Source organism: Pelodiscus sinensis, chromosome 7, assembly GCF_052426305.1.
Source record: "Pelodiscus sinensis isolate ZL-2025 chromosome 7, ASM5242630v1, whole genome shotgun sequence".
Taxonomy (NCBI): Eukaryota; Metazoa; Chordata; order Testudines; family Trionychidae; genus Pelodiscus; species Pelodiscus sinensis.
In genome coordinates, this window is record NC_143058.1 from 40,774,353 (window position 1) to 40,801,024 (window position 26,672).

Consider the following 26,672-nt stretch of genomic DNA (forward strand, 5'->3'; position numbering starts at 1 on the left):
CCTGCCCTGCCTTACCATGGGTACTCACTGTTGTACAAAACATGGGATGGCTCCTAGCACACGAAAAGGAGCATGACAAACACTAGGAACCAAAGGTGGCAGCCAGCTGTACAGTCCGTGGAGCTCAGCAGCACCCTCTTTTCCCCCTGGGTAGCTCTGGGTTTGCAGAAATGGGAGGAGCAGTGGTATGTGAACTCACAGCTCGTGTGCCCTATAGTACCTATCCCCTTGGCTGTATTTGGGTGGCAGTGCACTCCAAACTAAACCCCTGGACATCTCCAGTTGTTCCTCCCGCCCTCTCCCCGCAGTGCTTCCCTTTGCGTCTCCTTCACTTTCTGCAGGAAGCATCCCCTGGATCCAAGAGTACCTCACACAGACCCCCTGCTGCCCAGCACCTCCCCCAGAGACTCACTTCTCCCCTATCATCCACCCGCCATACTCACTGGTCCACTGGGAGGCGACCATTTTCAGTGCCTGGGCTGAGCTGGCAGCACTGCTGGGGGGCTGGTGAGGGATTGCTCCAGCCCCTTGAGAACAGCACAGGCAGCCAGGACCAGGCCTGCCAATGGGTAGGTGGGGTGGGGGGGGGGAGGCAGCAAAGGGTGCGACTGGGGCCTGGTGATACAAAAGGGCCTAGAACTGCTGGCCAGCACCACTGTTACTGTGTCCCTTTAAAGCACCGCTCATGCTCTGTGGAGCACTGAGGGCTGCCTAGCTCCAAACCCACCCCTTCTGCCTGAGGCCTTGCCTCTTCCAGAGTTGTGGAGCAGGGCACCCCGCCTTGCTCAGGGGCCCACTGAGGCTCAGTCCTGCTAGCCAGGCCAGAGTGGGAGGGTGCCTGCCTGGGCCGGGCTCTCTCAGGACTCACTAGCATGGGGCCCAGATGAGTGCCGCATGCCGCCCCCATGCTATCTGAGAATGATGTAGCCACTGAAATGAGAGGAGTGCAGGAGAGGAGCGAGAGAGGAGAGGAGCCAGTATACTGCAGCCCCTTGGTCACAGCACAAGTGGAGTGCTGGACTGGCCAGAGGGGCCCCTCTTGAGTGTGGGCCCAGCATCAGGTGCCTCTGGTGTCATTGTAAATGTGATACTGATTACCTGTCTGATTACCTGTCTGTTGTTACCTATACTGCTCTAAATGACCTGCTATCTATCTTAATATTTGTCTAGATAGATTAGAGGATTTTAGTCTTGTGAGCACCTGAGAAACTTATAAAATGCCTTGCATCCACATACACAGCTTTTGTCCACACTGGGGGTACGTCTACACTGCACACTTATTTTGAAGTAAGCTATTCTGAAAGAAATACTCCAAAATAGCTTATTTCGAAATAACACGACTACTCTACAGGGAAGCCTCAAAATTAGTCTGAGGCAGGCTCCCCTAATGTGGATACGCTACCTCAGTTTAGAGCTCCAGGAGGCAGTAGGGAGAATTACTGTGAATAGCCCTGGGGAGGAGCTATTTCGAAATAGCAGCAGTGGAGTGTCCCCACTACTGCTATTCCAAAATAGCTGTTTCAGAATAGACATTATTGCTCATGGAATGAAGTTTACAGAAGTCAGAATAAGCTGTTGGTTATTTCGAATTTATTTTGAAATAATGGAATTGCCATGTAGATGCTTGCATTGTTATTTTGGAATAATGGCCATTATTCCAAAATAAATAATGGTGCTGTGTAGACACACCTTAGGAAAAAAAATCTGAGCCGCAGTCTACTGTTAGTGCAGCTCCCCTTGTGTTAGCAGTGAAAACTGTAGTACCGATGAGACCCAAGCATTTAAATACTATTTGTCTTTTTCAGAGCAGAGGCCATGTCCATGCCAATCTACCCTTCCATCACTCTTACACTAGGGGTATGTCTAGACTATATGCCTCTGTTGGCAGAGGCATGTAAAATAGGCTACCCAACATAGTCAATGAAGCAGGGATTTAAATATCTCCGGCTTCATTAAAATAAAAATTGCCACCGCGCTGTGTCAGATCAGCTGATTGTCGGCACAGCGCGGCAGTCAAGACACGGATTGGTCGACGGGACGCCTTTGTCGACTGCTCCCTTATGCCTCGTGAAACAAAGTCTTCCCCTGTCGACCGATCCGCATCTCGATTGCCGAACTGTGCCGACAATCAGCTGATCCAGCACAGCAGGGCGGTCATTTTTATTTTAATGAAGCTGGGGATATTTAAATCACCGCTTCATTGACTATGTCGGGTAGCCTATTTTACATGCCTCTGCTGACAGAGGCATGTAGTCTAGACATACCCTAGAAGTGTGTCCACAATTTGCTGGTGAACAGACAATATAAAGTGTTTGTTAATTGTGTACAAGTATTACCAGTATGGCTGCAGATGTATTTATTCCAAGGAGTTTATGCTATCATTGCATTCTACCTAGGAATCTACACTGTGGCTGTGCCTGTACAGACTGAAAGCCTGATGTTTCAATGGCATCAATGCTATTGATCCTCTAAACACAATCCAACAAGTTGATTGTTAATACTTGAATGAGTTCTCTGGCAAAGGCTCTGGAGCAGTTATAATATATCTTTTGTAAATGATAAACACTTGAATGTAGATATACAACTTGTGTATTACAAATAGAAACTGAGGGAGGTCAGAACATCTACTGTTTCTCTTCCATTGAACTCAATGATGAATTTCCCATTTACTTGGCTGTTGAAGGATCTGATCCTCAGGCAATGTATTTAAACTACATGTAGCCTTGTTCTCCTGACTGATGCTACAGCCATTGGCAATACGATTAGAACGTGATTCCTACAACTGATGCAGATTTTATCCAAACTGATACATATAAGAGAAAAGACATGTCAAACTGCAAAATATGGAAAGTAATTGATCACACTGAAGGTTTCTTTGCAGTCCATGAATATCCACCACAATGACTTCGGACTCAAACATTTGCTTTCAGATGCAAATAATTGCAGGCTGAAATATGTATTTTTATGACAGAACTGTTCCTCAAAGCACTGTGCAAGTATAAATGCAAAACAACCTGTTTTGAATGCAAATTTCTGACTCTCTGTCTATTTACTTTAGATTTTTTTAAAGGAGGCACATGCTGTAAACTTGTAAACCTATTAAAGGCTGAACTAGAATCTGAAACCAATCAGTTTTCTTCGCTGTGATCAGTGCAATGAGGTTTATTTTGCATCATTCCTGTTATCTTTAGGAAAACACAGTTTTTTTCCAAACAGTCTTAGTGTGGTGTTTAAATATTGATAAGAATTCCAAGAGCTTGCAATCATACTCAGGGTTATGAACACAGAACTATTTCTTATCTACATTGTGAGGTGTCTTTTGTTACTTTATTGAATTTTTAGGATAGTATGAAAAGCCTTTAAAGGGAAACAGAATCATTCAGTATATTCAAACACAAAGCCGCTAGAAGTTTGGGGAACTGGATAGTTTCGGTGAGGAGCAGTGGAATACAGCTCTTGCCTCTATTAATTATTCATTATTGTTTGTATCACCTAATGCATAGGGCTCTGGTACTGCCCAGGGTCCTGGCAGCTCGGTTGCAGGCCCTGGGGTCCCAAACATTGGCCCTGTACGTGGGGCTCTGCATCTGTCCTCAGATGTGGCCCCAGACTGGGGTGGTGAGGGGCGTGGATGGGGTAAGGAAGAGGGGGGGCAAAGCTAAGGACCCTAAAAATTGTTCCAGTGCCAGAGCCCAGCTCAAAAGGGTTTATAATTTAAGGGAAAGCTTACAATCTATGGCCTATAATTTACATTTGAATCATTTAAGTAATGTCTTGAAATCCATCCAAGCAGGTTTTTGCATAGGGATCAGTTTGTCTTTGCCTGGATTTTAGTTAGCTGTATGACTTAAAACAGCCTTGTGTGAGCAATGGAATATTTTCCTCTTTACATTCAAGCATGTTCTTGGGCAAAATGCAGAACCCATCATAAAGTATATATAATTGTAGTCTTTCTGAGCATGTTAACAGGTGGAGTTGATCTTGTAGAAAAAGATAAATTTTGAGCCACGTAACATGACAAATTATAGTTGATCTTCTTACAGTTCTTTATGGGCAAACTAAAGATGAACAAAATTGTGTTTACTGTGGAAGAAGAAACCCCGTTAGCAGAACTCATTAATTTGAACAATTTATCTTAAATACATGGGATATTCCAATTCCTTAACTCCATATCTAATCTTTATATATATTATGCAAAATGAGTTTTCTATAAAGGAACTATTTATAAACAAGGCAGAATTATTATTTGATTTTATTGGGCCAGCCTTACTGGTGGGTGACATGGTCAGATGAAAGCTGTCCAACTGGCAGGCCTGGGCTGCCAGAGCAGGGGTGAGTGCAGGAAGCCTGGGACTGGAGTCCCTGGCCAGGCAAGTGGGATGTGTGGAGGGACTAGGGGGCAATATTGTGGGGAAGTGCAGGCAGCAGGGCTCACCCCTGAGCAGACCAGTCCCAGGATACTCCCTTCCATCAGGCCTGGATGTTGACTGCACACCTGATGTCCTCACTGGTAGATGGTCAGGAGGTCTGTGTCAGGAGTGCCTCTGGGCATGCCCTGTGCAGCCCAGCCAGGCTTTGGCTCTGGGGCCAGAGGCTGGTCCTCATGCCCCACGCCACTGTTAAAAAACTAAAAGAAGGGGCAGTGGCAGAAGTGTTTCTAGGGTTTAGTTTTGCTGTGGGAAACTGTCAATTAAATAAAAGCGGTGAGGAGTCCTGTGGCACCTTATAGACTAACTGAAGTGTTAGAGCATAAGCTTTCGTGGGCATTTGACGAAGTGGGTCTTTGCCCACGAAAGCTTATGCTCCTACACTTCAGTTAGTCTATAAGGTGCCACAGGACTCCTCACTGCTTTTGCAGATTCAGACTAACACGGCTACCCCTCTGATACTTGTCAATTAAATGTCCTCAAACCATTCTAAGTTAGATGAAGTCTCCTATGTTTGTAGTTTATGTTGCTATTTACTGAGTTGTGTTCATCAAGCAAGGCAGAGGCTGTCAGACATTAAAAGCTGTGACTGACTGTCCAGTGCAGAAAAGTAATTCTGTGTTCATAGCTGATCTGAGGTCTAGTTAATTAAAGAAGCAGTAAGGTGGGAGAGAAATATTATGTTTTGCATGCCTGTTGCACATAGCAGTCTCCTTGTAGTGCTCTGTTCTTTCCATCTGCTCCTCTTTTCTGATCATTCTTCTCCCACTCTTACATCTGGTCATACTTCCCACCAATAGTCTGAAAAATAACTCCCCATTTCACATATTCCATCCCGTTACCCTTCCTCCTTCAAATCTACCCTTAAAGCACTCTTATTCTGTGATGTTTTCTTCCACTGATGCGTACCCCTGTACATACTTGCATTTCAGCTATTAACCTGGGTACTAGGGATGTTAAATTTTGATTAATCTGCTAATTGAATAGTCAATGGAATTTCCATTGACTACTCAATTACTCGATAAGGGGTGGGGCAAGGCACTTGCGATCCTGGCTTCACCTCTGCCTTTGAAATGTGCTAAGAGCCACCCGCAGCTCTTACTGCATTTCAAAGGCAGAGGTGCAGCGAGGAACCCGGGGTGAGTGGGGGTCTGCTTGAGTCCCCACTTGCTCTAGGTTCCCACTGCGCTGCCTCTGCCTTTGAAACATAGCAAGAGCCCTGTGGGGGCAGAGGCGGCGCAGCAAGAACATGGGGCAAGCGGGGACTCAAGCAGTCCCCACTCGTCTGGGGTTCCCTGTGCTCCGCCTCTGCCCTCTAGGGCTCTTGCTACATTTCAGAGGCAGAGGCACAGCAGTTGGACCGGCACAAGTAGGGATTGCTTCAGTCCCTGCTTGTGCCATTTCCTGCTGCACCTCTGCTTCCCCTGCTGTCCCCCTCTTCCCCCGGTGGAGACGGTGCTGGGAGGAACTCGCTTTTAAGCAAGGGGGCAGGGAGCACTGGCTCCTGCTCCCTGCCCCCTTGCTGCCTCTAACATAGAGGCAGCAAGGGGAGGGAAGCAACTATGTTTATTGGGATGTAAGCAATCAATCGACTACCCTACTGTGTACTGTTGTAGTTATCTGACATCATAGAAATTTCAGGACAGGGATCATTCTTTTAATATTTTTACATTTAAAGCATGTCACTGATAACAGATCTTGCAATAAATAATTGAAGAATCACATTTGATTTTCTTTCCTTTTTGTTTTGTTGTAGGTTTATTGCTAAACCCTGTGCCTTAGGTCTTAAAGTCCAGGCCAATGGACCACAGAAAGCCCAACCTAATGCTATTCTGGAAAAAGTTTTCACTGCAATTACAAAGGTACAGTATTTACTGAACATAATCATTTTATAAAACGTGATATGATGCTTTAACATTGATTTATGTAAAGAAAGATAATTTCACGTGAAAGAAAGGAATTGATAATGCAATGTTAATATTTCACAATTAAAAGACATGCTAGCTTTGCACATTGGCCAAGTCTTTTATGTCATACATGTTACAACTTGATAATAATATACCAAATTACACATTTAACCAAGAAAGGTGTAATACAAAATACTTCATAGGTATCATGTGGCTGTTTACATTAACATTCTTTTTTATTTTAATTTTTTTGTGTGGGAAGGGAGAGAAGGTTGGACAAAGGGGGAACATTTTACTCTTTATCAATAATGTTAGTGTGTTTGGATTTGACTTTCACACATCTCAGGGAAATTGTGAAGGATGGATACTATTGGTTGGCTAGTATCAATTTGTATTTTGATGGATGTTCTTTGCATCAGAAATAGAGATGTAAGCGACTAGGCGACTACCCGATAAGCAAACGCTTATTGGGTAGTCGAGTAGTGACTTGACTAGTCACTTCCCCCCACGCCTTAAAAGCCAGTTCCCCCCAGCACCATCTGAGGGGGCAGGAGAGGCAGAGGCATAGCTGGGACCGGGTGTGAGCAGGGAATCAGTTGATTTCCCAGTTTGCATCTGATCCCCGTCACTGCGTCTCTGCTTTTTAAATGTATTAAGGGCCACCAGCTCTTAATACATTTAAAAAGCAGAGATGCAGCATCTGGGGTCAGGTGCGAGATAGGACAGCTGATTCTCGGCTCACTCCCTGTTCCCCCCAGCTGTGCCTCTGCTTTTTAAATGTATTGTCTCTTAATATATTTTAAAAAGCAGAGGCATAGCTGGCGGGGTAGGGGGGAACTGGGAGCGAGCTGGGAATCAGCTCTCCTGGTTCATGCCCAGATCCAGACATTGCTCTTCTGCTTTTTAAATGTATTAAGAGCCTGGCAGCCTTTCATACATTTAAAAGGCAGAGCCACATTGGGGTTTGACTACTTGATTAGCTGATTACACACAATTTAACATCCCTAATCAGAAAAGGCTAGAAATATAATTTTTAACAATGATGTTTGGAACTTATGGAATTCTGTAGCATACAGCAAAACTATAGGGAAGCTTTACACTCATTTTTGCCCCTTTGTGCTGCTATTTTCGCTTGCCCTCTAATAAAGATTGTGGGATTGTGTTTGTGGATTTTGCTGATGAAATGTTTACAGATTGTCCTAGCAATAGTTCTTGGCACTGTTTGAGCCTCCTGATCTGGCTAGGATGCAAGAATGCAGTGATGGTCAGATGTCGTTATCACTAAAAATCTTGGCAGATGCCCACTTTGTTTAGCGGGATATCAAGAGAGGACGTTTTCCTCTGCTTTTAGTCATTCTCCTCATTTTTCATTAACACCAGTCTACAGCCGAACATAACACTACATATCAACTGGCCTGTGGCTTTGCAAGCATCTGTCACAAAAAACAATATCAGGATTTCATACAAGCTTTTGTCGGGGTTAAAGTTACCAAAGGTGGTGATGAAGAGGATGACATATGCCAGGAGAACTCTAGGTGAAGGCCTCCTGCCTAAATGCTTTGCATCAGCAGAGTTGATCTCTTTACTGGTTTGGTCATCTACTAAGAGGACTTCCCTTGAGTTGCCAATTTAAAAATGGAAGACAGTGTAGTTTTTTTAATATTAACATACAGGAAATATATTTCTCTGTGTCAGCTGAGCAGTCCCTTTGGCCAGGTCAACAGTTACCTCAGTTACACACAAGAGAGAAGGATGAAAGAGACAAGACTCATGCTGAGGGGTTTTGCAGGCTGGATTGCTCAAGGCATGTATAGCAATGGGCAGGGAGTGCTAGAGATGAGGTCTACTAAAAGGGTTCATTTATAATTAGGCATGGAAAGATTAACCAATAAAAATTTCTAATGTCAGAAAATGTTGATTTCACTAAACACACTGAAGAAATATATTTTCATTGTTCAAATGTAAGAAAAGTGCTGCCTAAGAACCTAATAATTTTGTTTAAGGATATTTATTTTGTATATTCTGATATGGTGTTACCAATTTGTGTTTTTAACAGTTATAAAGCTTTAACTTTTTGAATCTTTACATCTATGATAATTAAATACTTGCCTAATCGCTCTCTTGTCAGACTCACCTTTAATTTTGGACAACTGGAAAATTAAGAGATAAAAATAGATGAAATAAATATTGATATTACACACAGTTCTACCCAGTTGAGTTGTAACCTCCTGTTTTTCCCAGTAACTTTAAATACTTCTCTGTATAGTTGCATTGCCTTAGCCTCTTTTAGTAGAATACTGTATCTGATGTACATCCACAACAGGTGTTTGTATGAAGACACTTTTCCTTACTTCCAGTTGTTCATGAAGCTGACAGAGAGCTAGAGCCTGTCTACGTCCTAGTCATAGAATAGGATTAAGTTCTTTATGATCAGAGGTGGGCGTCTAAATGTAAAACCATATTATGATACCTGTTATGAAGATAAAATGCATCTGCAGTCATTTCATCACTTTGTGTTCTATAGCATCCAGATGAAAAAAGACTGGAAGGCCTCTCCAAGCAGCTGGATTGGGATGTACGCAGTATTCAGCGGTGGTTTCGACAAAGACGTAACCAGGAAAAGCCCAGTACTCTTACAAAGTTCTGTGAGAGCATGTAAGGAGCTGTGTTTTCTTGCATGTTTTTAGCATGTGCTTCCTTTGTTGTTAAGTGCCCCCATGGTAATTTTTCTCCCCAAAATGAAGGAATTTATCCTGTTAACTGAGAGAATCCTTTTTTCTCAAAGGAAATCAGATAGGCACTTGAAGAGCACAGGAGTGAGAATAGGCTGAAAGGATCTTTTAGAAAGTTATTGAAACAGTGCATGTAAATTTAACTGTGGGAAGATTAGAGACATGAGAACACAGAAAGGGAAACAAGGCTGTTGATGCAAGGTTATGGGCAGGTTGATTCTTTGGAGTGTAATTGCTTGAAAAACTTATTTGTAGCTATGAGATATTCAGTTTATACCACAATTTTGAAGCAATATAATTTGAAAAGCTAGAAATGGGGACATAAAGATAATTTGGGTCATCATTTTTGGTAGCCCATCCCTGTTATCAGTGCAGTATGGTTGTTTCTTCTGTAATTTTCTAGCACTTTTTCTCATCCAGACTGAATAACTCTGGACAATTTAAGCTCCTCCCCTCCCCGCCCAATTCCTTTGGGAGGTTATTCCACAAAGTACTTGAGAGTACTTCTAGGAAATCTTTCAGCCAGCACCTGAAACAGAGCTACTGCACTTTGAAGATAAAGTAAAAGCATGTTTGTCAAATGGTGCTTGTGGCATTCTCCTGGGCTGTGAGCTACCTAGAGTCAAGTCCTTAGTACAAATCATGCAGAGCAAGATTTCCACCTTGGTTTCCCACATCTCTGTTGTGCACCCCAAGCACTGGACTATTAGCTCTTACAAAGCAATGTTTTTCAAAGTGAGGTCCTCAGACCGAAGAAATTCCAGGGTGTCCAGGGACCCGGGGGCTGTGTCTACACTGGGCCACTTATTCTGGAAAATCAGCCGCTTTTCCGGAATAAGCTGTGAGCTGTCTACACTGGCCCTTGAATTTCCAGAAAAGCAACGATGCTCTACTGTACAAAATCAGCTGCTATTCCGGAAAAACTATTCTGCTCCCGCTCGGGCATAAGTCCTTATTCCGGAACACTGTTCCAGAAAAGGGCCAGTGTAGACAGCCTAGTAGTCTTTTCCGGAAAAAAAGCCCTGATCGCGAAAATGGCGATCGGGGCTCTTTTCAGAAAAGCGCGTCTACATTGGCCACGGACGCTTTTCTGGAAAAAGGGCTTTTCCGGAAAAGCAGCCTGCCAATGTAGATGCTCCTTGGCTGATCAAATCCTGTCCCTCCCCCATGTACCTGCTGTGGCCTGGGACTAAGGCAGACTCCCTACCTGCCCTGGTTCCATGTAGCTCCTGGAAGCAGCCATTTCCTGCGCCCTTAGGTACAGGGGCATCCAGGAAGGATTGGTGCACTGCCCCAGCCTGAGTACGAGTTATACAGTTCCCATGGCTATGAAGCGCAACCAATGAGAGCTGCACAGGCAGCACATGCGGGTGCAAGGGAAGTGCACGGAGCCTCTATGGCCACTCCTGCACCAAGGGGCTGCAGAAACTTGGTTGCTGCTTTCAGGAGCCACAGTAAGTGCCACAGGAACCCCACATGCCAACCCCATGCCTGAGCCCTGGAGTCCTTTCCTTCAACCAAATTCCCTCATGGGGCCCACATCCTCTAATCCTCCCAAACCCTGTCTCAGCCCAGAGCCCCCTCCTGTATCCCAACCCCCTCATGCATAGCACCACCCCAGAGCCAATATCTGCGACTGGAGTCCTCACCCCCCTCTTGCAACCCAATCCTCTGCTCCAGCCCTGTGAAAGTGAGTGAGCAAGCAGGAGGTGGGGGTCTCAGAGAAAGGATTAGGCAGTGACCTCAGAGAAGGTGCAGGGTAGGGGCCTCCAAAAATGTTTAAATCAAAAGGGAGTTCCTTGGGTTGCTAAAGTTTGAGAATTGCTGTTCTAGAGCACGTGGGTGTATGTGTTTGTCTCTCTCCCCACAAGAAAAGTTTAGAATGCTAAGTATATCTGAGAGAGCAGATGTTATGGGAGTGAGTGCCATGGAAATTCCTGTTTCTAAGACCAAATGAATCCTGGCATACCTTCAAATTGTAAGGGGAAAATAGAGGTATGTGGTATCACTTGGTAAGAACTGTTTTGTTTTTGTAAAAAAAAAAGTGGCCAAATCATGGTTATTTCAGATACTGACAGATCAGTTGTGTCATCAATAATCCAGTAATTTACAATGTGTGTGTGAGAGTTAGCGATGGGCATCCAATAATGATAACCTCAGCTCTTTTGCAAGTGTTTAATAAACTTGACTGCATTAGCAAAAGCAGAGTGAACACAGAAAATTAAAGCTGCCTCTTCTTTTTCTTTTTTGTCAGAATTTGTTTTGGAGTGAAAAGCCACGAACATTGGTCCTTCCCTAACAAATTAGTCCAGTGATTTAAGCATATGATCTTCTTCCATCCTGTATTTCTGGACTGTTGCTGTTTTTTGTTATTCTTTTCCCCGCACATAAAGGTCTGACCTAGCTTCCCCTAAGGGCCTTTCAAATTACTTCAGTTGGATTAGATCCTGTGCTTGTGTTTGTGCATATGACATACAAGGAAATCTTGAAACGACTGTGACAGACTAATAATTTCCTGCTATATCCTGTACGTTGGCCTACTTAAGGCAGCCAAAATAGGTGATTCTGCATCTTGCGGAGGAGGGGGAATGTTGGAGTGTGGTGGAATTTATTCACCTGAAAAGCCAATTTTTCTAAAATAGTCCAATTCTCCATCTATCGTAGTAGCTTCATAGATATCTTCATTAAAAGTGGGTTAAAAGACCCATTTAGCTGCCATTCTTACAGATCCAAGCTTATTTTAGGGCAACACAGGATGAGGGACTAAAAGTACATGACAAGAAATATTCTTGGCATCCCAATGAGTTGGATTTAGGGTACTCTAAACTAATCTTGCAGGGGCGCTTGGAAGTCTACAGGCGCCTAAGCAATGTAACAAGTATAAGAACTTCAAAGTTAAGATGCCTTAACTATACTCCCCAATTATTCTGATGTTGCTGTTTGACGTTATTGTGACTTGGGAAGAATTTGGCCCGTTCAGAAAAGCTGGCTTTTCAGCTGACCAATATGTTCTGTCCAGTCAGAGCAGCTTTAATATTCACATCCCCTGATAATGCCTTGCTACTTAGTCATCAGTGAAGTAATGGGAAAGAACTCCATTACAATTCTGTTTGATTCAATGTGCTTCGATTTGCAAGTAACAGAACATGGCATTATAGGTCTATATAAGTCTCCAGTTCATCAATATAAATTTTGAATCACTTCATCTCACACATGGTGGAAGACTAACCAGTGTTTCATAAGCAGAAAGAACAACAGGAAGTGATTTGTAAAGCAGATGTTGCTAGATGTAGGGCAAGTGGCTGTTGCTTTGCATTCTGAATGCATACATGGAATATGGGGAAAAACTGGGTCATTACTGCAAGTGGCGCAGTTTTGGTTTTAGTTTATTTGTGAGGAACTGTACTTTTAAGAAGCTCTGAAAACCAGTTATAATATACAGCAGGACCTTGTTAAGCTATGCTGAGCAGTTAGAACTAGGACATGAAATGATGCAGACTTCTGTCAGATTTCTTGGCTCTGAGTGATGGGTGACACCACCATAATGACAATAAGCTACAGGTGAGGTGCATATGCATCCAGGATCCCCTGATCCTTCCCTTTCTGAATCCCTATCAGATTCTGTTCCCTTTCCACTTTCCTGATTGGCTTCTGCTCCTATTAAGACATTTCACATCATGACCAGCCTCTCAGTGGACTCTTTCTTCCTCCATCTGCAAGTGACGGGCTGATTTCACCCAATCAGGGCCAAATTCAGACCCAAAAGCAGGTACATCTGCTGATCATCCTAGACTCAGGTGTGGAAATGTTGCACAAAGAGGTAATTGCTGCAAACTCTAGCTGGTAGGTGGGTGCAAGTGTGTGAGAGACCTTAAATGAGGCAGAGGAGGTTCCAGAGAGAAGTGGTATTAGCACCTCTGGCTTTTTACATCTCTCCTCTGGATTTAGCCCTGAGTCTAGATCTGAATGATCTGAAAGTGTACTTTGGAGATGCTAGAGCCCCCAGAAGGGGTTGCAGTACACATTGTCAGGAACGAAGACCTGCTGCTGAATCTGGGACTAATTAGCTCTGGTTCCAGGCTGGTTAATGAATGCAGATGAGCTACAGCAGAATTGCCTGATTGAAAGGACTTAGCAGGTGTAGGCTGCTATTAGCAGTTAAGTAATAGCCGTTAAGGCCACTCAGTGCCTACAGTTGTGATTGGAGCTAGAACAGGGCATGAATAGAAGCATTGCCTTGACCAGCTTCTGATTCCAACTCTGACCCTTGGTTCTGATTAGTAGAACAAGCAGCCAACATCTCAGTTTCTGACTCAGAGAAACCATCTCTTAAGTAAAATGGGGTATGCATAGCAGCATTTGTTGTTAATGCTGGGCAGACGGTATTCTCTGTGTGTGGTAGCCAGATACTAGGGAGGCAACTCAGAAAGAGTCTCAAGGAATTGCCTCCTTTCCTTCTGGAGAGGAGGAGGAAGGTATTCTCCCTCCCTTATCCTTCCCCTGTGGAAGATGAGTTAGGCCCACAAGTTCTGTGGTTGTTGTAAAGCAGAATTCCTCTACAGGTGCTTTGGCCCCACTGCTTGGCAGCATGAGTCCATTGGAGCTGCCTGCCAAGACTCCTGCAGCCATGACAAATCCTGGGGCTTCTGTAAAGGGGAGGGCTGCTTCTGAAAAGAGTGAGTGACAGGACAAACTAAGTGCCTACATAGGAATGTCAGGCTCTTCTGTTGATCATCCTAGGCTCAGGTGTGGAAATGTTGCACAAAGAGGTAATTGCTGCAAACTTTAGCTGGTAGTTGGGTACAAGGGTGTGAGAGACCTTAAATGAGGCAGAGGAGGGTCCAGAGAGAAGTGGTATTAGCAAGTAGCAAACTTGGCTTAATGTTTATGTTGGTGTGTGTTGATAACCAACAACCAAACCCCATGAACTCTGGGAGGGACATTTGTCTGCATTACAGCTTATTTAGACTCACCTCAGGTTCCTTGACCTAAAGTCAGAAAGAGCAGACTGGGTTAAGGGACTTTCTTCCCAAGAGGAAGGCCAGCTGGCTTTGCCACTATATGTTTTCACCTCTGAGTATTGAAAATTGTTACATTATAACATCCAGTCCTCAGTTGGTCAGTAGAGATATTTAATTGCCTGCACAACAAAGACATTTAAAATGCTGTAGTGTTTCCCTTTGCCTTATGTTATTTTCTGTTTCCCCTTCTTTCCTCCTGTCCTAACTTTCATTCTCTCCTCTTTTCATCACACCCTGAAATCAATTATATTACATTTATACAAGCCTGTCTTATCTAAGAAGAAAGGAGAAAACCAGAGGACATAGTGATTTAATGGTTTCTTGTGGCCTTGACCTCTATGAATTGTTGAGGAGATTAGTTGATAAGGACTTAATAACTAATTCCAGTACTGCGGGGGGGGTAGGAAACAATACAATATAAAGGGCTTGTATTTTCATTCCACAACCGCTGGACATATAATAAACCTGAAAGATAACAAATTAAAAATGGATAAAAAGGAAATGCTTAGTCACATAACGCATAATTAGATGAGGGAAATCATTGGTACTGTCTATTTTTTGGGGCCAGTGATTTAGCAAAATGCAAAGAGGGATTGGCTGTTCATATGGATAACAAGAATATTCAATGTTGGGTGTGTGTGTGAACAGAGTGGGTTTTTTTTTTTAATCCAGAAATGTCCATGTTATTTTTTAATATTGTATAGAAAGCAAATACTCAACAATTAGCTGATGATAATCATAGAACTGGAAGGAACTTCAAGAGGTCATCAAATTCAGTCCCCTGCACTCATGGCAGGACCAAGTACCATCTAGACCATCCCTGATAGGTATTTATCTAAACTGATCTTAAAAATCTCCAGTGCTTAATCATCCTGACAGTTAGGAAAGTTTTCCCTGATATCCAACCTAAACTTCCCTTGCTGCATTTCTTATCCTATCATCAGAAGTTAAGGAGAATAATGTTTCTCCCTCTTCCTTGTAACAACTTTTAAGTTCTTGAAAGCTGTTATCATGCTCCCCGCCCCCCTTTCTCTTTTCCAGACTAAACAAACCCAGTTTTTTCCATCTTCCTTTATAGGTAATCCTTTCTAAATCTTTAATTATTTGTTTCTCTTCTCTGGCCTTTTTCCAGTTTGTCCACATCTTTCTTGAAATATGTCACGCAGAACTTGACACAATACTTCAGCTGAAGACTTTAGTGTGGAGTGGGAGAATTACTTCTTGGCTATGTCTACACTGTAAGTTTTTTTGGCAGAAAATATGCTAATGAGGGACTCATTTCATTAGCATAAGTTGTGATCTCATTAGCATGTTTTCTGCCAGGTTTTTTTCACAAAAAGAAGCAGTGTAGCCCCTTTTGTTTTGCGCAAAAATCCTGGGACAGGCATAAGGATCTTGTGCAAAAACCCTTTTTTGCACAAAACAGAAATGGCTACAATGCTTCTTTCTGTACAAAAACTCCTTGCGGAAAAAGAAACGGCAGAAAGTATGCTAATGAGATCACGACTTATGCTAATGAGTCTCTCATTAGCATATTTTCTGCCAAAAAACCTCGCAGTGTAGACAAAGCCCTTGTGTTTTGCTTACAACACTCCTATTAATTCATCCCAGAATGATGTTTGCTTTTTTTACAACAGTTTGACACTGTTGAGTCATATTTAGCTTGTAGTCCACCATGATCCCAAGATGCCTTTCTGCAGTACTCCTTCCTAAGCAGTCGCTTCCCATTTTGTACATGTGCAACTGATTGTTCCTCCCTAAAAGGAGACCTTTGCATTTGTTCTTATTTAACTTCATCCTATTGATTCATTTCTCCAGTTTATCCAGATCATTTTGAATTGCAATCCTGTCCTCCAAAAACCCACTTGCAACCCCTCCAGCTTTGGTATATCTGAAAATTTGTAAGTGAACTCTCTGTTCCATTATCTAAATTATTTATGAAGATATTGAACAGAACCAGTTCTAGAACTGATTCCTGTGGAATCTCACTTGTTATGCCCCTCCAGAAGGACTGTGAACCATTGATAACTACTTCTTGAGATCATAACCAGTTATGAACCCACCTTACAGTAGTTCCATCTAGGTTGTAGCTCCCTAATTTGTTAATGAGACGGTCATGTGAGACAATATCAAATGACTTACTAAAATCTAGATATATCACATCTATTCATTCCCCCTTATCCACAAGGTTTGTTACCCTGTCAAAGAAAGTTATCAAGTTGATTTGATATGCTTTATTCCTGACAAATCCATGCTGGCTGTTGGCTATCACCTTATTATCTTCTAGCTATTTGCAAATTGATTCCTTAATTATTTGCTCCATAACTTCTGTGTCATGGAAGATAAAGCAAACTGATCTGAAATTCTCTGGGGGTATGTCTACACTGCAAAGTTATTTCGAAATAACAGCTCTTATTTCAAAATAACTTTCCTAGCGTCTACACAGCCAAACCGCTATTTCAAAATAAATTCGAAATAGCGGAGTGCTTAGTGATTTGTTTGGTAAACCTCATTCTGTGAGGAATAATGCCAAATTTGAAATAGCTATTTCAGAATAAGTGATGTGCAGACACATATCAAAATAGGGGGCCTCCAGCCTTCCCAGGGTGCCCTGGTGGCAACTCCAGCCTCAACCAAGAACACTCCTCTCCCTCTCTGGAGCCCTTAAAGGGGTTGACTCTGACCACAGTGCCTGTGCCAGCTCCAAGCCTGCCAGCCCAGAGCCAGCAGTCACTGCCCCTGACCTAGTGGCTCCAAAACATGAGCCAGCAAGCCACTGGCAGCCAGCCCTCCACCGCTCCCCAGGAGCAGTCTGCCAGGGCCCAGAGAAGGCAGGTGCTTTCCTGGTCCAGGGCGGAGATCATGGACCTTATTCAGGTTTGGGGGGATGCCTCCAATGTCCACGATCTACGTGCTAGATGGAGGAACGCAGCCGTCTATGGCAGGAAAGCTGCCAGCCTGGCCACCAAAGGCCACATGCGAACCCAGGAACAGGTTTGCATGAAAATCAAGTTGGTCTGGTGAGACCCCTACCCCTGAGCTTCCCCTCCCTCTTCTTCCCCTTTCCAGCTCCCTCCTCCCAGGTTTCCCCCTCCCCTCTCTCCTCCCTTCTCCCGCCTCCTTTCCCCATTCTCACCAGAATTTCATCCCCCTCCCCCAGTTTTGTTAAATAAAGAGAGTTTGTGTTCATGAAAATACGTGTATTTTATTTGACATCAGGAAGGGGGTTAGGGAGGGGTAAGTGGAAGGACGTGAGGGAGGAATGAGGCACAAGCCTCCAGTGGGGCAGACCAGGGAGACTTAGTGCTCCTCAGGGTGGAAGCTCTCCCGCAGGGCCTCCTGGATACTGACAGCCCTCCAATGGACCTCCCAAATGGCAGCCTGCAGAAAGTGCAGCCAGGCTCGCAGCAACATGTCCAAGAGAAGCACCAGAGTGCCCAGGGGCAGCTCTGGCTCCATGTTGCAGAGTGCTGTGGTGTCCTGAGTGAGGGCAACCAGAGCACACAGAGACAAAATGCTTTGCTGTCCCTCATCAAGGTAGGCAAGCAAGCAGGGAAACTTCAGAACCGGCTGTCTGGGGGGGTCCCTTTAAACCCAGGTCTCAGATAACCTCAGGCAGCAGCCACAGAAAGTAAATCCTGACCTGATGCCCTACCCGACCTGGTTCTGGCCGGCTTTAAATAAGATTCAGTGTCTACTCAGTGTGGACATGCCATTTCAAAATAGGGAAAACACTATTTTGAAATGCATTTTGTGTGTAGATGCATTATTTCAAAATAAGCTTTTTCAAATTAACTATTTTGAAATAACACTGTAGTGTAGACATACCCTGGGTTATCCTTATTTCACTTTTTATAGGTGGGCATTATATCTGTCCTCTTTCATTCTTCTGGACTCTCTCCCATCTTCCATGACTTTTCAAAGATAAGAGCTAATGGTTCAGATATCTTCTCAGTCAGCTCCTTGAGTATTCTAGAACGCATTTCAAGAAACCCTGGTATTTTGTCTAAATAATTTTTAATGTATAATTTGTCTAAGTAATTTTTAACTTGTTCTTTCTCTATTTTAGCTGCTCCTATCCCATTTTCACTAATATTTACCATGTTAGGCGTCCAATCACCACCAACCTTTTTGGTAAAAACCAAAACAAAAAAGGCAGTAAGTATCTCTGCCATTTCCACATTTTCTGTTATTGTTTTTACTTCTTCATTAAGTAATGGGCCTACCTCATTCTTGGTTTTCTTCTTGCTTCTAATATATTTGTAGAATATTTTCTTGTTACCCTTTATATCTTTATCCAATTGAGCTCATTTTGTGCCTGGCCCTCTAAGTTTTGCCCCTACATACTTGTGTTATTTGTCTATATTCATCCTTTATAACTTGACCTAGTTTCCATTTTTAGGGCCTTTTTTTGATTTTTAGATTGTTAAAGGTGTCCTGGTTAAGCCAGGATGGTCTCTTGCCATATGTCCTATATTTCCTGTGCTGTGGAATAGTTGGCTCTTGTGCCTTTAATAATGTCTCTTAGAAAAACTGCCAAATGTCTTCAATTATATTTCCTCTTAAACTTGTTTCCAGTGGGATCTTACCTATCAATTCCCTGAGTTTACTAAAGTCTGCCTTCTTGAAATCCATTGTCTTTATTTTGTTGTTCTCCTTCCTACCATTCCCTAGAATCATTAATGCAGTCATTCCATCATCATTTTCACTCAAGTTGCTTTGCACTTTCATATTCTCAACTAATTCCTTTGCTATTTGTCAAAATCAAATCTAGAACAGCCTCCTGCTAATATTTTTCTCCACCTTCTGAAATAAACTTGTTGGATAATCAACCCTGCTGTGTTGTTTTCCCAACAGATGTCTGAATAACATTAAAAGGGAGCTAAAACCTTGGGTTTAATTGCATAAACCAATCTCTAATTTTTAGGGATTAAGATTATGGGACAGATTACTCCACATCTGCCTACCAGAGTTTCTTGCACCTTCTGCTGCTGCATACTGGATACTGCCACAGACATGCTGTTGGACTTAATGGACCTCTGGCTTGATCCAATATGGTAGTTTCTATGTTCATGTGTAAATTTAAAGTCAATATTCTCAGGGCTCGACAATTAGGGCAATCTACTCGCCCATGGCGAGTAGATTTTAAGCTGGCACGGCGCCGCAGCACAGTCTGCGCATGCGCAGTGTGCCAAACTGCGCGGCTGATGCGCGGGACTCGCTGCTGCTTGTCAAGCCCTGAATATTCTGCATGTGGAGCATTTTGGGTTGTGATATTTGAGTTGTCAAGATAGAAATTACACCCTTGGCTCCAGTGTAGACATGCCATTAGTGACAGGTTGTAGTTCAGATATAATCTTGAGGATGATGGGGGGAGGACCTATTCTGTCAATTGTGCAGTCTTGTTATAACTCATACATGAAGTTACATCTGTTCCAAATTACTGCACAATCCTTCGTATGGGATTATACAGATTCCAGAGGGAAATACAGTCACTCTTCCTACCAGGCCTTGTATGTCTGGAACTTGATATAAGCTTTGTCTGCTCTACTGCAAAGCTATTTGTATTTTCACACCATAGTACATGTCATTTTTTTTAATTGTTCCTGTTTTTTTAATCTCCTAAAGGGAAATGATGATGCAGATTCTGTTATGGAACATCACATAAAAACAAAACAGTACAGCATGTAACTGCCTTGCACACATACACCGTCATTGCAAAACCACATTGCCCAATGCTGCATTCCGGAGATACTTAAGCACTGAAGAACTCTGCAGTTTTAGTTAAGTTTCTAAGTTCCCCAATGAATCTTTTAAAATTACTATGCTTATTTCCAAACTCTATTATAAAATCAACCTATTATACATGGGAAAGCAGATGCAGAATTGTTTCTTAATTCTGAGCATTAAAAAAGCAGCAAATTATATCGGAGCACCAGCACAACAAAACAGAAAGAACTAGGTCTTGATGTTGATTTTTTTAAGTTAATGAAAGTTTTGTCAGTGATTTCAACAGAAGCAGCACTGAATACTAACACTATAAATTTCACTCCCTGAGTAAAGCTATGAGAAAACTATTGGATCAAATGAATGTTGTAAGATTTCTTGAATATTTGGCCGTGTAGTTGACTGCAGGTTTCTTATGGGGTGTAGTAAATGATTTGTCATGGGCAAGCTCTATGGGGCAGGAACAGTCTGTGTTTGTACAGTGTCTAGCACTGTTTCATGCCTGAAGCTCCTGTGTATGACTGCAGTACATATGATAATTCATAAAAGTTCAGTCATTGCTCCAGAGTATGTGTGTGCCTCTAATACAGTGGTCAAATGTTATTGTTTCTCTAAGATGGATTTTATATTGATTTTTTTTTTAAATGTGGAAGTTTTCATGCCAGATAAAAAGAACAAAACGCTGAAACACATAGGACACATTAAAGAGATGGGAATGGAGTCTTGTACATTAATTGACAGAAACAAAATGCAAGTATGAAGGAGGTGATTAGCATCCTTTGAAAGGGAGAATTCAGTGTATGAGGCCCTGCATTGAAATAGCACATTTTGTCATATTTTTCACACCAAGTGAGAGAATCTGTGTCAGGGTTGAGTCTTTTCCCCAGAGGCATCAACAAACATAGCTCTGTAAGCATCCATTTATATTGTTTGGTATCAAGGTAGATTGGGTTGGATTTGTTTTATCCTGTCTTCTCTTCAGTTAGTTCATTGCCAGAACAGAAGGGAATTGAGAGTTTTCCCCTCTCCGCCCCCCCATCTAGTGCAAGCAGTTCTCTTAGTGTCATGCTCGTTGCCAAGAGCTAATGTAGCTAATGAAGGCTTTCTGTGCAAAGAGAGATGGATGATGGTGTGAGAGAGGATTTTGCCTTTGTTGCTTTGTTTTGTGATGTGATAGTTTGTAGACTAAGGCTTCCTTGTTGTGAGGCAGTCTGGAGTGGAGGAGAGGATGGCTGGCAGGACAGAATAACTCATAGAAACCTGAACATATTGTATGCTAGGATGCTCCAGTTCCTGCTGTCCAGTCTGAAAAATAGCCTCTGGCAATGGTTGGAAATATTGGCCTTTACAAACATTTCCCCATGAGTAACTGAAGGTATCATCTGTACTACTGGTTTGTGGTTTGAACAATAAGAATATTCTGTTACTTGCTCTGCTCCTTATTGCCTTGCTGTAGCAGAACAAAGGGAGCAGAAAGCCACCGGATCTCTACAGCAGGGGAGACCCTCGTGCACAGAGAGCTAGAAGAGCTGGATCCTTCATTCCATTATTACTCCCTAGCATTATTACTCCCTAGCATTTCAGCAAAGGGGGGAGAGTACAGTGTATAAGGAGCATCTGAATCAATACTTCCATTACAACCAGCTGGAATGAGAGAGAAATCCTGGATGTGGCTATATTCACTCAGTTTGCCTAGACCTGCTAGGTATTCAATAGTTGTTATTTGAACACAGTTCATGCTGGAATGGGAAAGAAATCATAGGTGTGGTTATGTAAATGCATTTCACTCAGGTTGCTTAGGCCTGCTTGATATTCAACTATTAGGAGGTGTTTTACCCATTGTAATCATTTGTCTGTTGTGGGGGGGGTCACAAACTGTTAACACTAAATGCAGAGATATGACCACCAATGCTTGCAGTTATTGTTGGAACGCGCAATTCAGAAAGATTGTTTTAAACTCTGTTAAAAGGAGAGACCCTGTCAGTGTAATTAAACTTGAATGGACAGAGGCTGCTCTTTCAGGGTATGTCTACACTACAAAGTTAGTTCGAACTAACAGACGTTAGTTCGAACTAACTTTGGGTATGTCTACACTACAATGTTAGTTCGAACTAACGGACGTTAGTTCGAACTAACATTCAAAGCCGCTACACTAGCGCTCCGCTAGTTCGAATTTGAATCGAACTAGCGGAGAGCTTAGTTTGAACTAGGAAAACCTCATTTTACGAGGATTAAGCCTAGTTCGAACATACTAGTTCGAATTAAGGGGTGTGTAGCCCCTTAATTCGAACTAGTGGGAGGCTAGCCCTCCCCAGCTTTCCCTGGTGGCCACTCTGGTCAACACCAGGGAAACTCTATGCCCCCCTCCCGGCCCCGGACCCCTTAAAGGGGCACGGGCTGGCTACGGTGCCCGTGCCAGGTGCAAGCCTGCCAGCACCCAGCCAGCAGACCCTGCACCTGGCACGGATCGAGTCACCCACCCAATGCCCCCCAGCCCTCCCCCTCTTCCCAGGACCAGGCTGGCGGCTCCCGGGAGCTTGCCCGGGACCGCAAGAGGCGGGTGCCCGGGACCGCAAGAGGCGGGCACCCGCCTGGGCTAGTGCGGACATCGTGGACCTCGTCCACGATCTCCGCACTATGCACAGGAAAGTGGCCGGCTTGGGCAGGATAGCTGCCAGCCTGGCCACCCAGGAGCAGGTGTGCAAGAGAATCAAGGGGGTCCACTGAGACCCCCGACCCTGAGCTTACAATGGCCGTCCTGGGTCAGACCAAAGGTCCATCTAGCCCAGTAGCCTGTCTGCTGACTGCGGCCAACCCTAGGGACCTTGGAGGGGATGGACCAAAGACAGTGACCAAGCCATTTGTCTCGTGCCATCCCTCTCCAGACTTCCACAAACCTTGGGCAGGGACACCACTCCTACCCCCTGGCTAATACCACTCCATGGACCCAACCTCCATGACTTGATCTCACTTTCCTTTGAACTCTGTTCCAGTTCTAGCCTTCACAGCCTCCTCCAGCAATGAGTTCCACAGGTTGACTCTTTGCTTTGTGAAGATCTTTCTGTTACCAGTTTGAAGCCTGCTACCCATTCCTTTCCTTTGGTGTCCTCTAGTCCTTCTTTATGGGAACTAATGAAGAACTTTTCTGTATGCACCCTCTCCACCCAACTCCTGCTTTTAGAGACCTCTATCCTGTCCCCCCTCCGTCTCCTCTTTTCTAAGCTGAAAAGTCCCAGTCTCTTTAGCCTCTCTTCATATGGGACCTGTTCCCAACCCCTGATCATTTTAGTTGCCCTCCCCTCTCCCAGCCTCTCTCTTCCCCTCTCCCACCTTCTTTTCCCAGTCTCCCCCAGTTTTGTTCAATAAAGACAGATTCCATTTTGGAAGACACGTTTATTTTGTACATCAAGAAGAGGGGCTAGGGAAGCGTAAGTGGAAGGAGGTGAGGGAGGAATGGGGCACGAACCCCCGATGGGGAGGACTGGGCTGGCTCTGTGGGCTTCTGGGGGTGGAAGCTCTCCTGCAGCCCCCCAATTGTCCCCTCTCCCCAGATGGCAGCCTGCGGCAAGTGCAGCCGGTCTGATGGCCGAATGCTGTGATGTGCCCCGTGTGGGCACTCAGGGCACTCCAAGCCAGGACTGCTTTGCAAGCGGGGCACCCCTGAGAACTGTTTGTCCGGCGTGGGGGTCGGGACCCTTTAAGCACAGCCCTCAGCTAGCCTGAGAAAGCATCTCCACACTCTAAGTCCTCCTCTGATGCCCTGCCAGCACTGCTTCCGGCCATCCTTAACCCCGTTTCAGGGTCCACTTAATGTGGACGCACTAGTTCGAATTAGCAAAACGCAATTCGAACTAGTTTTTAGTTCTAGATGCGTTAGTTCGAATTAGCTTAGTTCGAATTAATTAATTCGAACTAAGTTAGTTCGAATTAGCACTATAATGTAGACATACCCTCAGAGACCTATAGATTAAGCTGGGGAGGGAGGAAGTCAGCAGGCTGCATGCTCTCCCGGGGTGACTTGTAAGACTGGTTCAACCTGTTTCTCCCCACTGTTTCAATTCTAGAGTTAAAGAAAGGCTCCATAAAGAGTCTCTTTTTGTATGTAAATTTACTCCAGCAGGTGCTAGAATTTCTTGTGGCTGGACTGTGCTTTGGGCTAAGAGCTGAAATCACTAGGTTTGGCCAAGAGCCAAATCCACTACAAGCCAACGGAAGATGTGATGAGCAGTCAGCAGAGTGGCAGCAGCAAGGGCAGACAAATAGCCTGTAGAGCAGCACCAGAGATTAGCGAGTAGGTGGGTGGCGGGTGACCAGTGGTTTGCGCGAGATGCCTCCTACCTCCCTCCTCCCCACTCAGGATGGGAGGTGAACTCTGTAGATCACCTCTGAACTGTAATCTGGTGGGGTGCAGAGAAGAGCTGGGCATATGAAGGGGACATTTACATTATGGGGCTTGAGATGAAAAGGATGTTGCCCAAACTCCTTGACCTGGGACATTTATTCGTGGTTTTGGTTATGAACTCTGTTGTGTTTTTCGGTGAACTTCTGTGCCTTTTCCCCAAATTGATGCCATGTTACTTCTCTCTCTTTTTATTAAAAGATTCTTTTCCACACTCAGACTCTGCTTGCGAGTGGGGAAGCATTTCCTTCCAGAAGTACTCAGGAGTGTTGTGTGACTTTTCCAGGTTACTGGGTCGGGGCTTGAGCCAGTTCTGTGATGGGTGGATGTAGAGGAGTCCCTAGATATCGAACCTGGCCCTAGCTGCTGCTGGTGCTATCTGGTAGAAGGGTTATAAGCATATGGCCTTTGGCTGCTCTAATTGAAGGGCAGCTAGCATAAAATTGGCCCTGAAATTAGCAAGCCTCACTTGGCTCCCTCACGGTCCCTTCTCAACCCTTTCGGATGTGCACAGCTGAGAATCTGGCCCGCTGTTTTCTTTCATAAAGCTCATACCACAAACAGCCGCCACTGTGGAGCACACTGAACTTTCAAAACTCCAAATGTTTTCCCTACCTGTCGGGGGAGGGGTAGTTAAGATAGTGGAGATAGTTTCTAGCTGTATTAGAGACTTTGTTGTACTATAGCATATTTAATGGGTATTTATTAGAGTGGGATGAGAACTCCATTATTCTGTCCTCAAGTTTGCTATTGTAAAAGTGTGCTTGTGAAATGGCCACCTGGACCACAAGGTGGACAACTTCTGAGTTAGTTCCTCAATTTGAACTAGCTAAATAAAGGCAGGACCGGAACAGGGATTTTCAGGAGGTTGGGTCCAACCCCATCTACATAAATAGGTGATATGAGCCATTTTACTGGAAGCATGGTTTGTTTGGAAGTCATCAGCTCCCTCCCTTACTGTATACTCCATGCCTGGATTTTGAGATATCTGTGTTAATGCCATATATCATAATACACTAGGAAGCACATTCTGTTTTAGTGGAGCTATGGCTACACTGTGGTGCTATTTCAGGATACCGGAAGTATCCCAAATAGTTATTCCACATCTTTTGAGCATGCCCATTATTTCAAAATATAACGGGCTCACTATTCTGACGTTTCTGTAAATCTCGTTCCACAAGGGTTAAGGGACATTTTGGAATAGCATTTTATTTTGAGGTAAGGGTGCAGTGTAGACACACCTTGGGGAGCTAGTGCTGAAGAGAAAAGTACATGAGGTCTGATGTCCAGCAACCACTCTGAAAGAATCAGCTTTGTATACTCTACAGGTATATCCTGATGCTCTCCCGCAATAATGAATGCTACATGTGTTCTGTTAATTATGGTTTTGCTGGATGTCTTTAGATCATACTAACCTCGTCACACTGTGTTTATGTCATACTGTAATAGTATTCATATTTCTAATGAGTTTCCTCCTTTACTCCCAAATTGATTATTTAGAATTCCTAATTCCCTGAATATTTCTGCTTAGGTGATGCAGTATTAAATACTGTTAACAAATTTAATTAACGCCTATGCAGATCCTGTAAAGATGCCATCACTTAACACTATCACTTCACATTAAGCAATGCTTTATAAATTAACTAGATTGATTTTTCCCTTGTGATTTGTGTGCACGCCTTATTGCTTTATGGTATGGGACTTAAATAATACTTTCTTAAATTCTACTTAATGTGAACACTGGTTTAAAATAAGGTTGAGAAAGTCTGCTTAAACTGAAGTGTAACAGTTTAGCATGCTACAAGAGGAGAGCTGAAGAGAGACACTAACTGTATTTCTCACAATCTGTGTGCCTGTGCATTGGCTTATTATAAATTATGCATGAGGTTGTGCATCATCTGTGGCACATTGTACACAGGTCTTGACTGAAATCACCCACACCCCATAGAACTTGCAAGCATAAAGGCTTATAGCTAGTCATGGAATTATCAACAGCAGCCGTTTGGTTATTCTAGGATGGATCTTTGTCTCTCTTGTTGGCGTTTGCTCCATTTTGCATATGTCCTTAAATATTCATTAGAGCCAGCACTGGAACTTGAGCCTCCAACATCCAGTGTGAGTGGCCTAACCACAGCGCTGTAGAGTCACTAATTTTTCTCTACTAATGGCTCTGTTAAGTACTTTATACAGAGTGGAACAACTTTAATAGGTTGGTGTGTGAGAGAGAGACACACACACATCAGAACAGCCAATAACCCACTGGGAAGGAGGCTACCTGAGATCAAATCCTTACTCCAGTGTCAGGATTTGAACCTGGCTGGGCTCCTGCATTTCCAGGGAATCAGCTCATCACTGAGTTGTTTGGCATAAGAGGGATACTGCCTTTGCCTGTGAATCTAGTCTTTTATTCTCTTTGTTTTTCTTAAAAGTGCCTTAAATTAAAACATTTCCTTGTTTAA

General features: G+C 43.6%; 1 protein-coding gene across 1 annotated transcript in view; it reads left to right on the forward strand.

Annotated features, from left to right (window-relative positions):
• CERS6 (ceramide synthase 6) overlaps positions 1–26,672 on the forward strand; it is a 260,054-nt gene that overhangs the window by 86,681 nt on the left and 146,701 nt on the right. The window contains exons 2-3 of the mRNA XM_006135774.5: positions 6,184–6,289; positions 8,859–8,989. Coding sequence (XP_006135836.1) covers positions 6,184–6,289; positions 8,859–8,989 — 237 coding nt within the window. The remainder of the gene's footprint in view (positions 1–6,183; positions 6,290–8,858; positions 8,990–26,672) is intronic.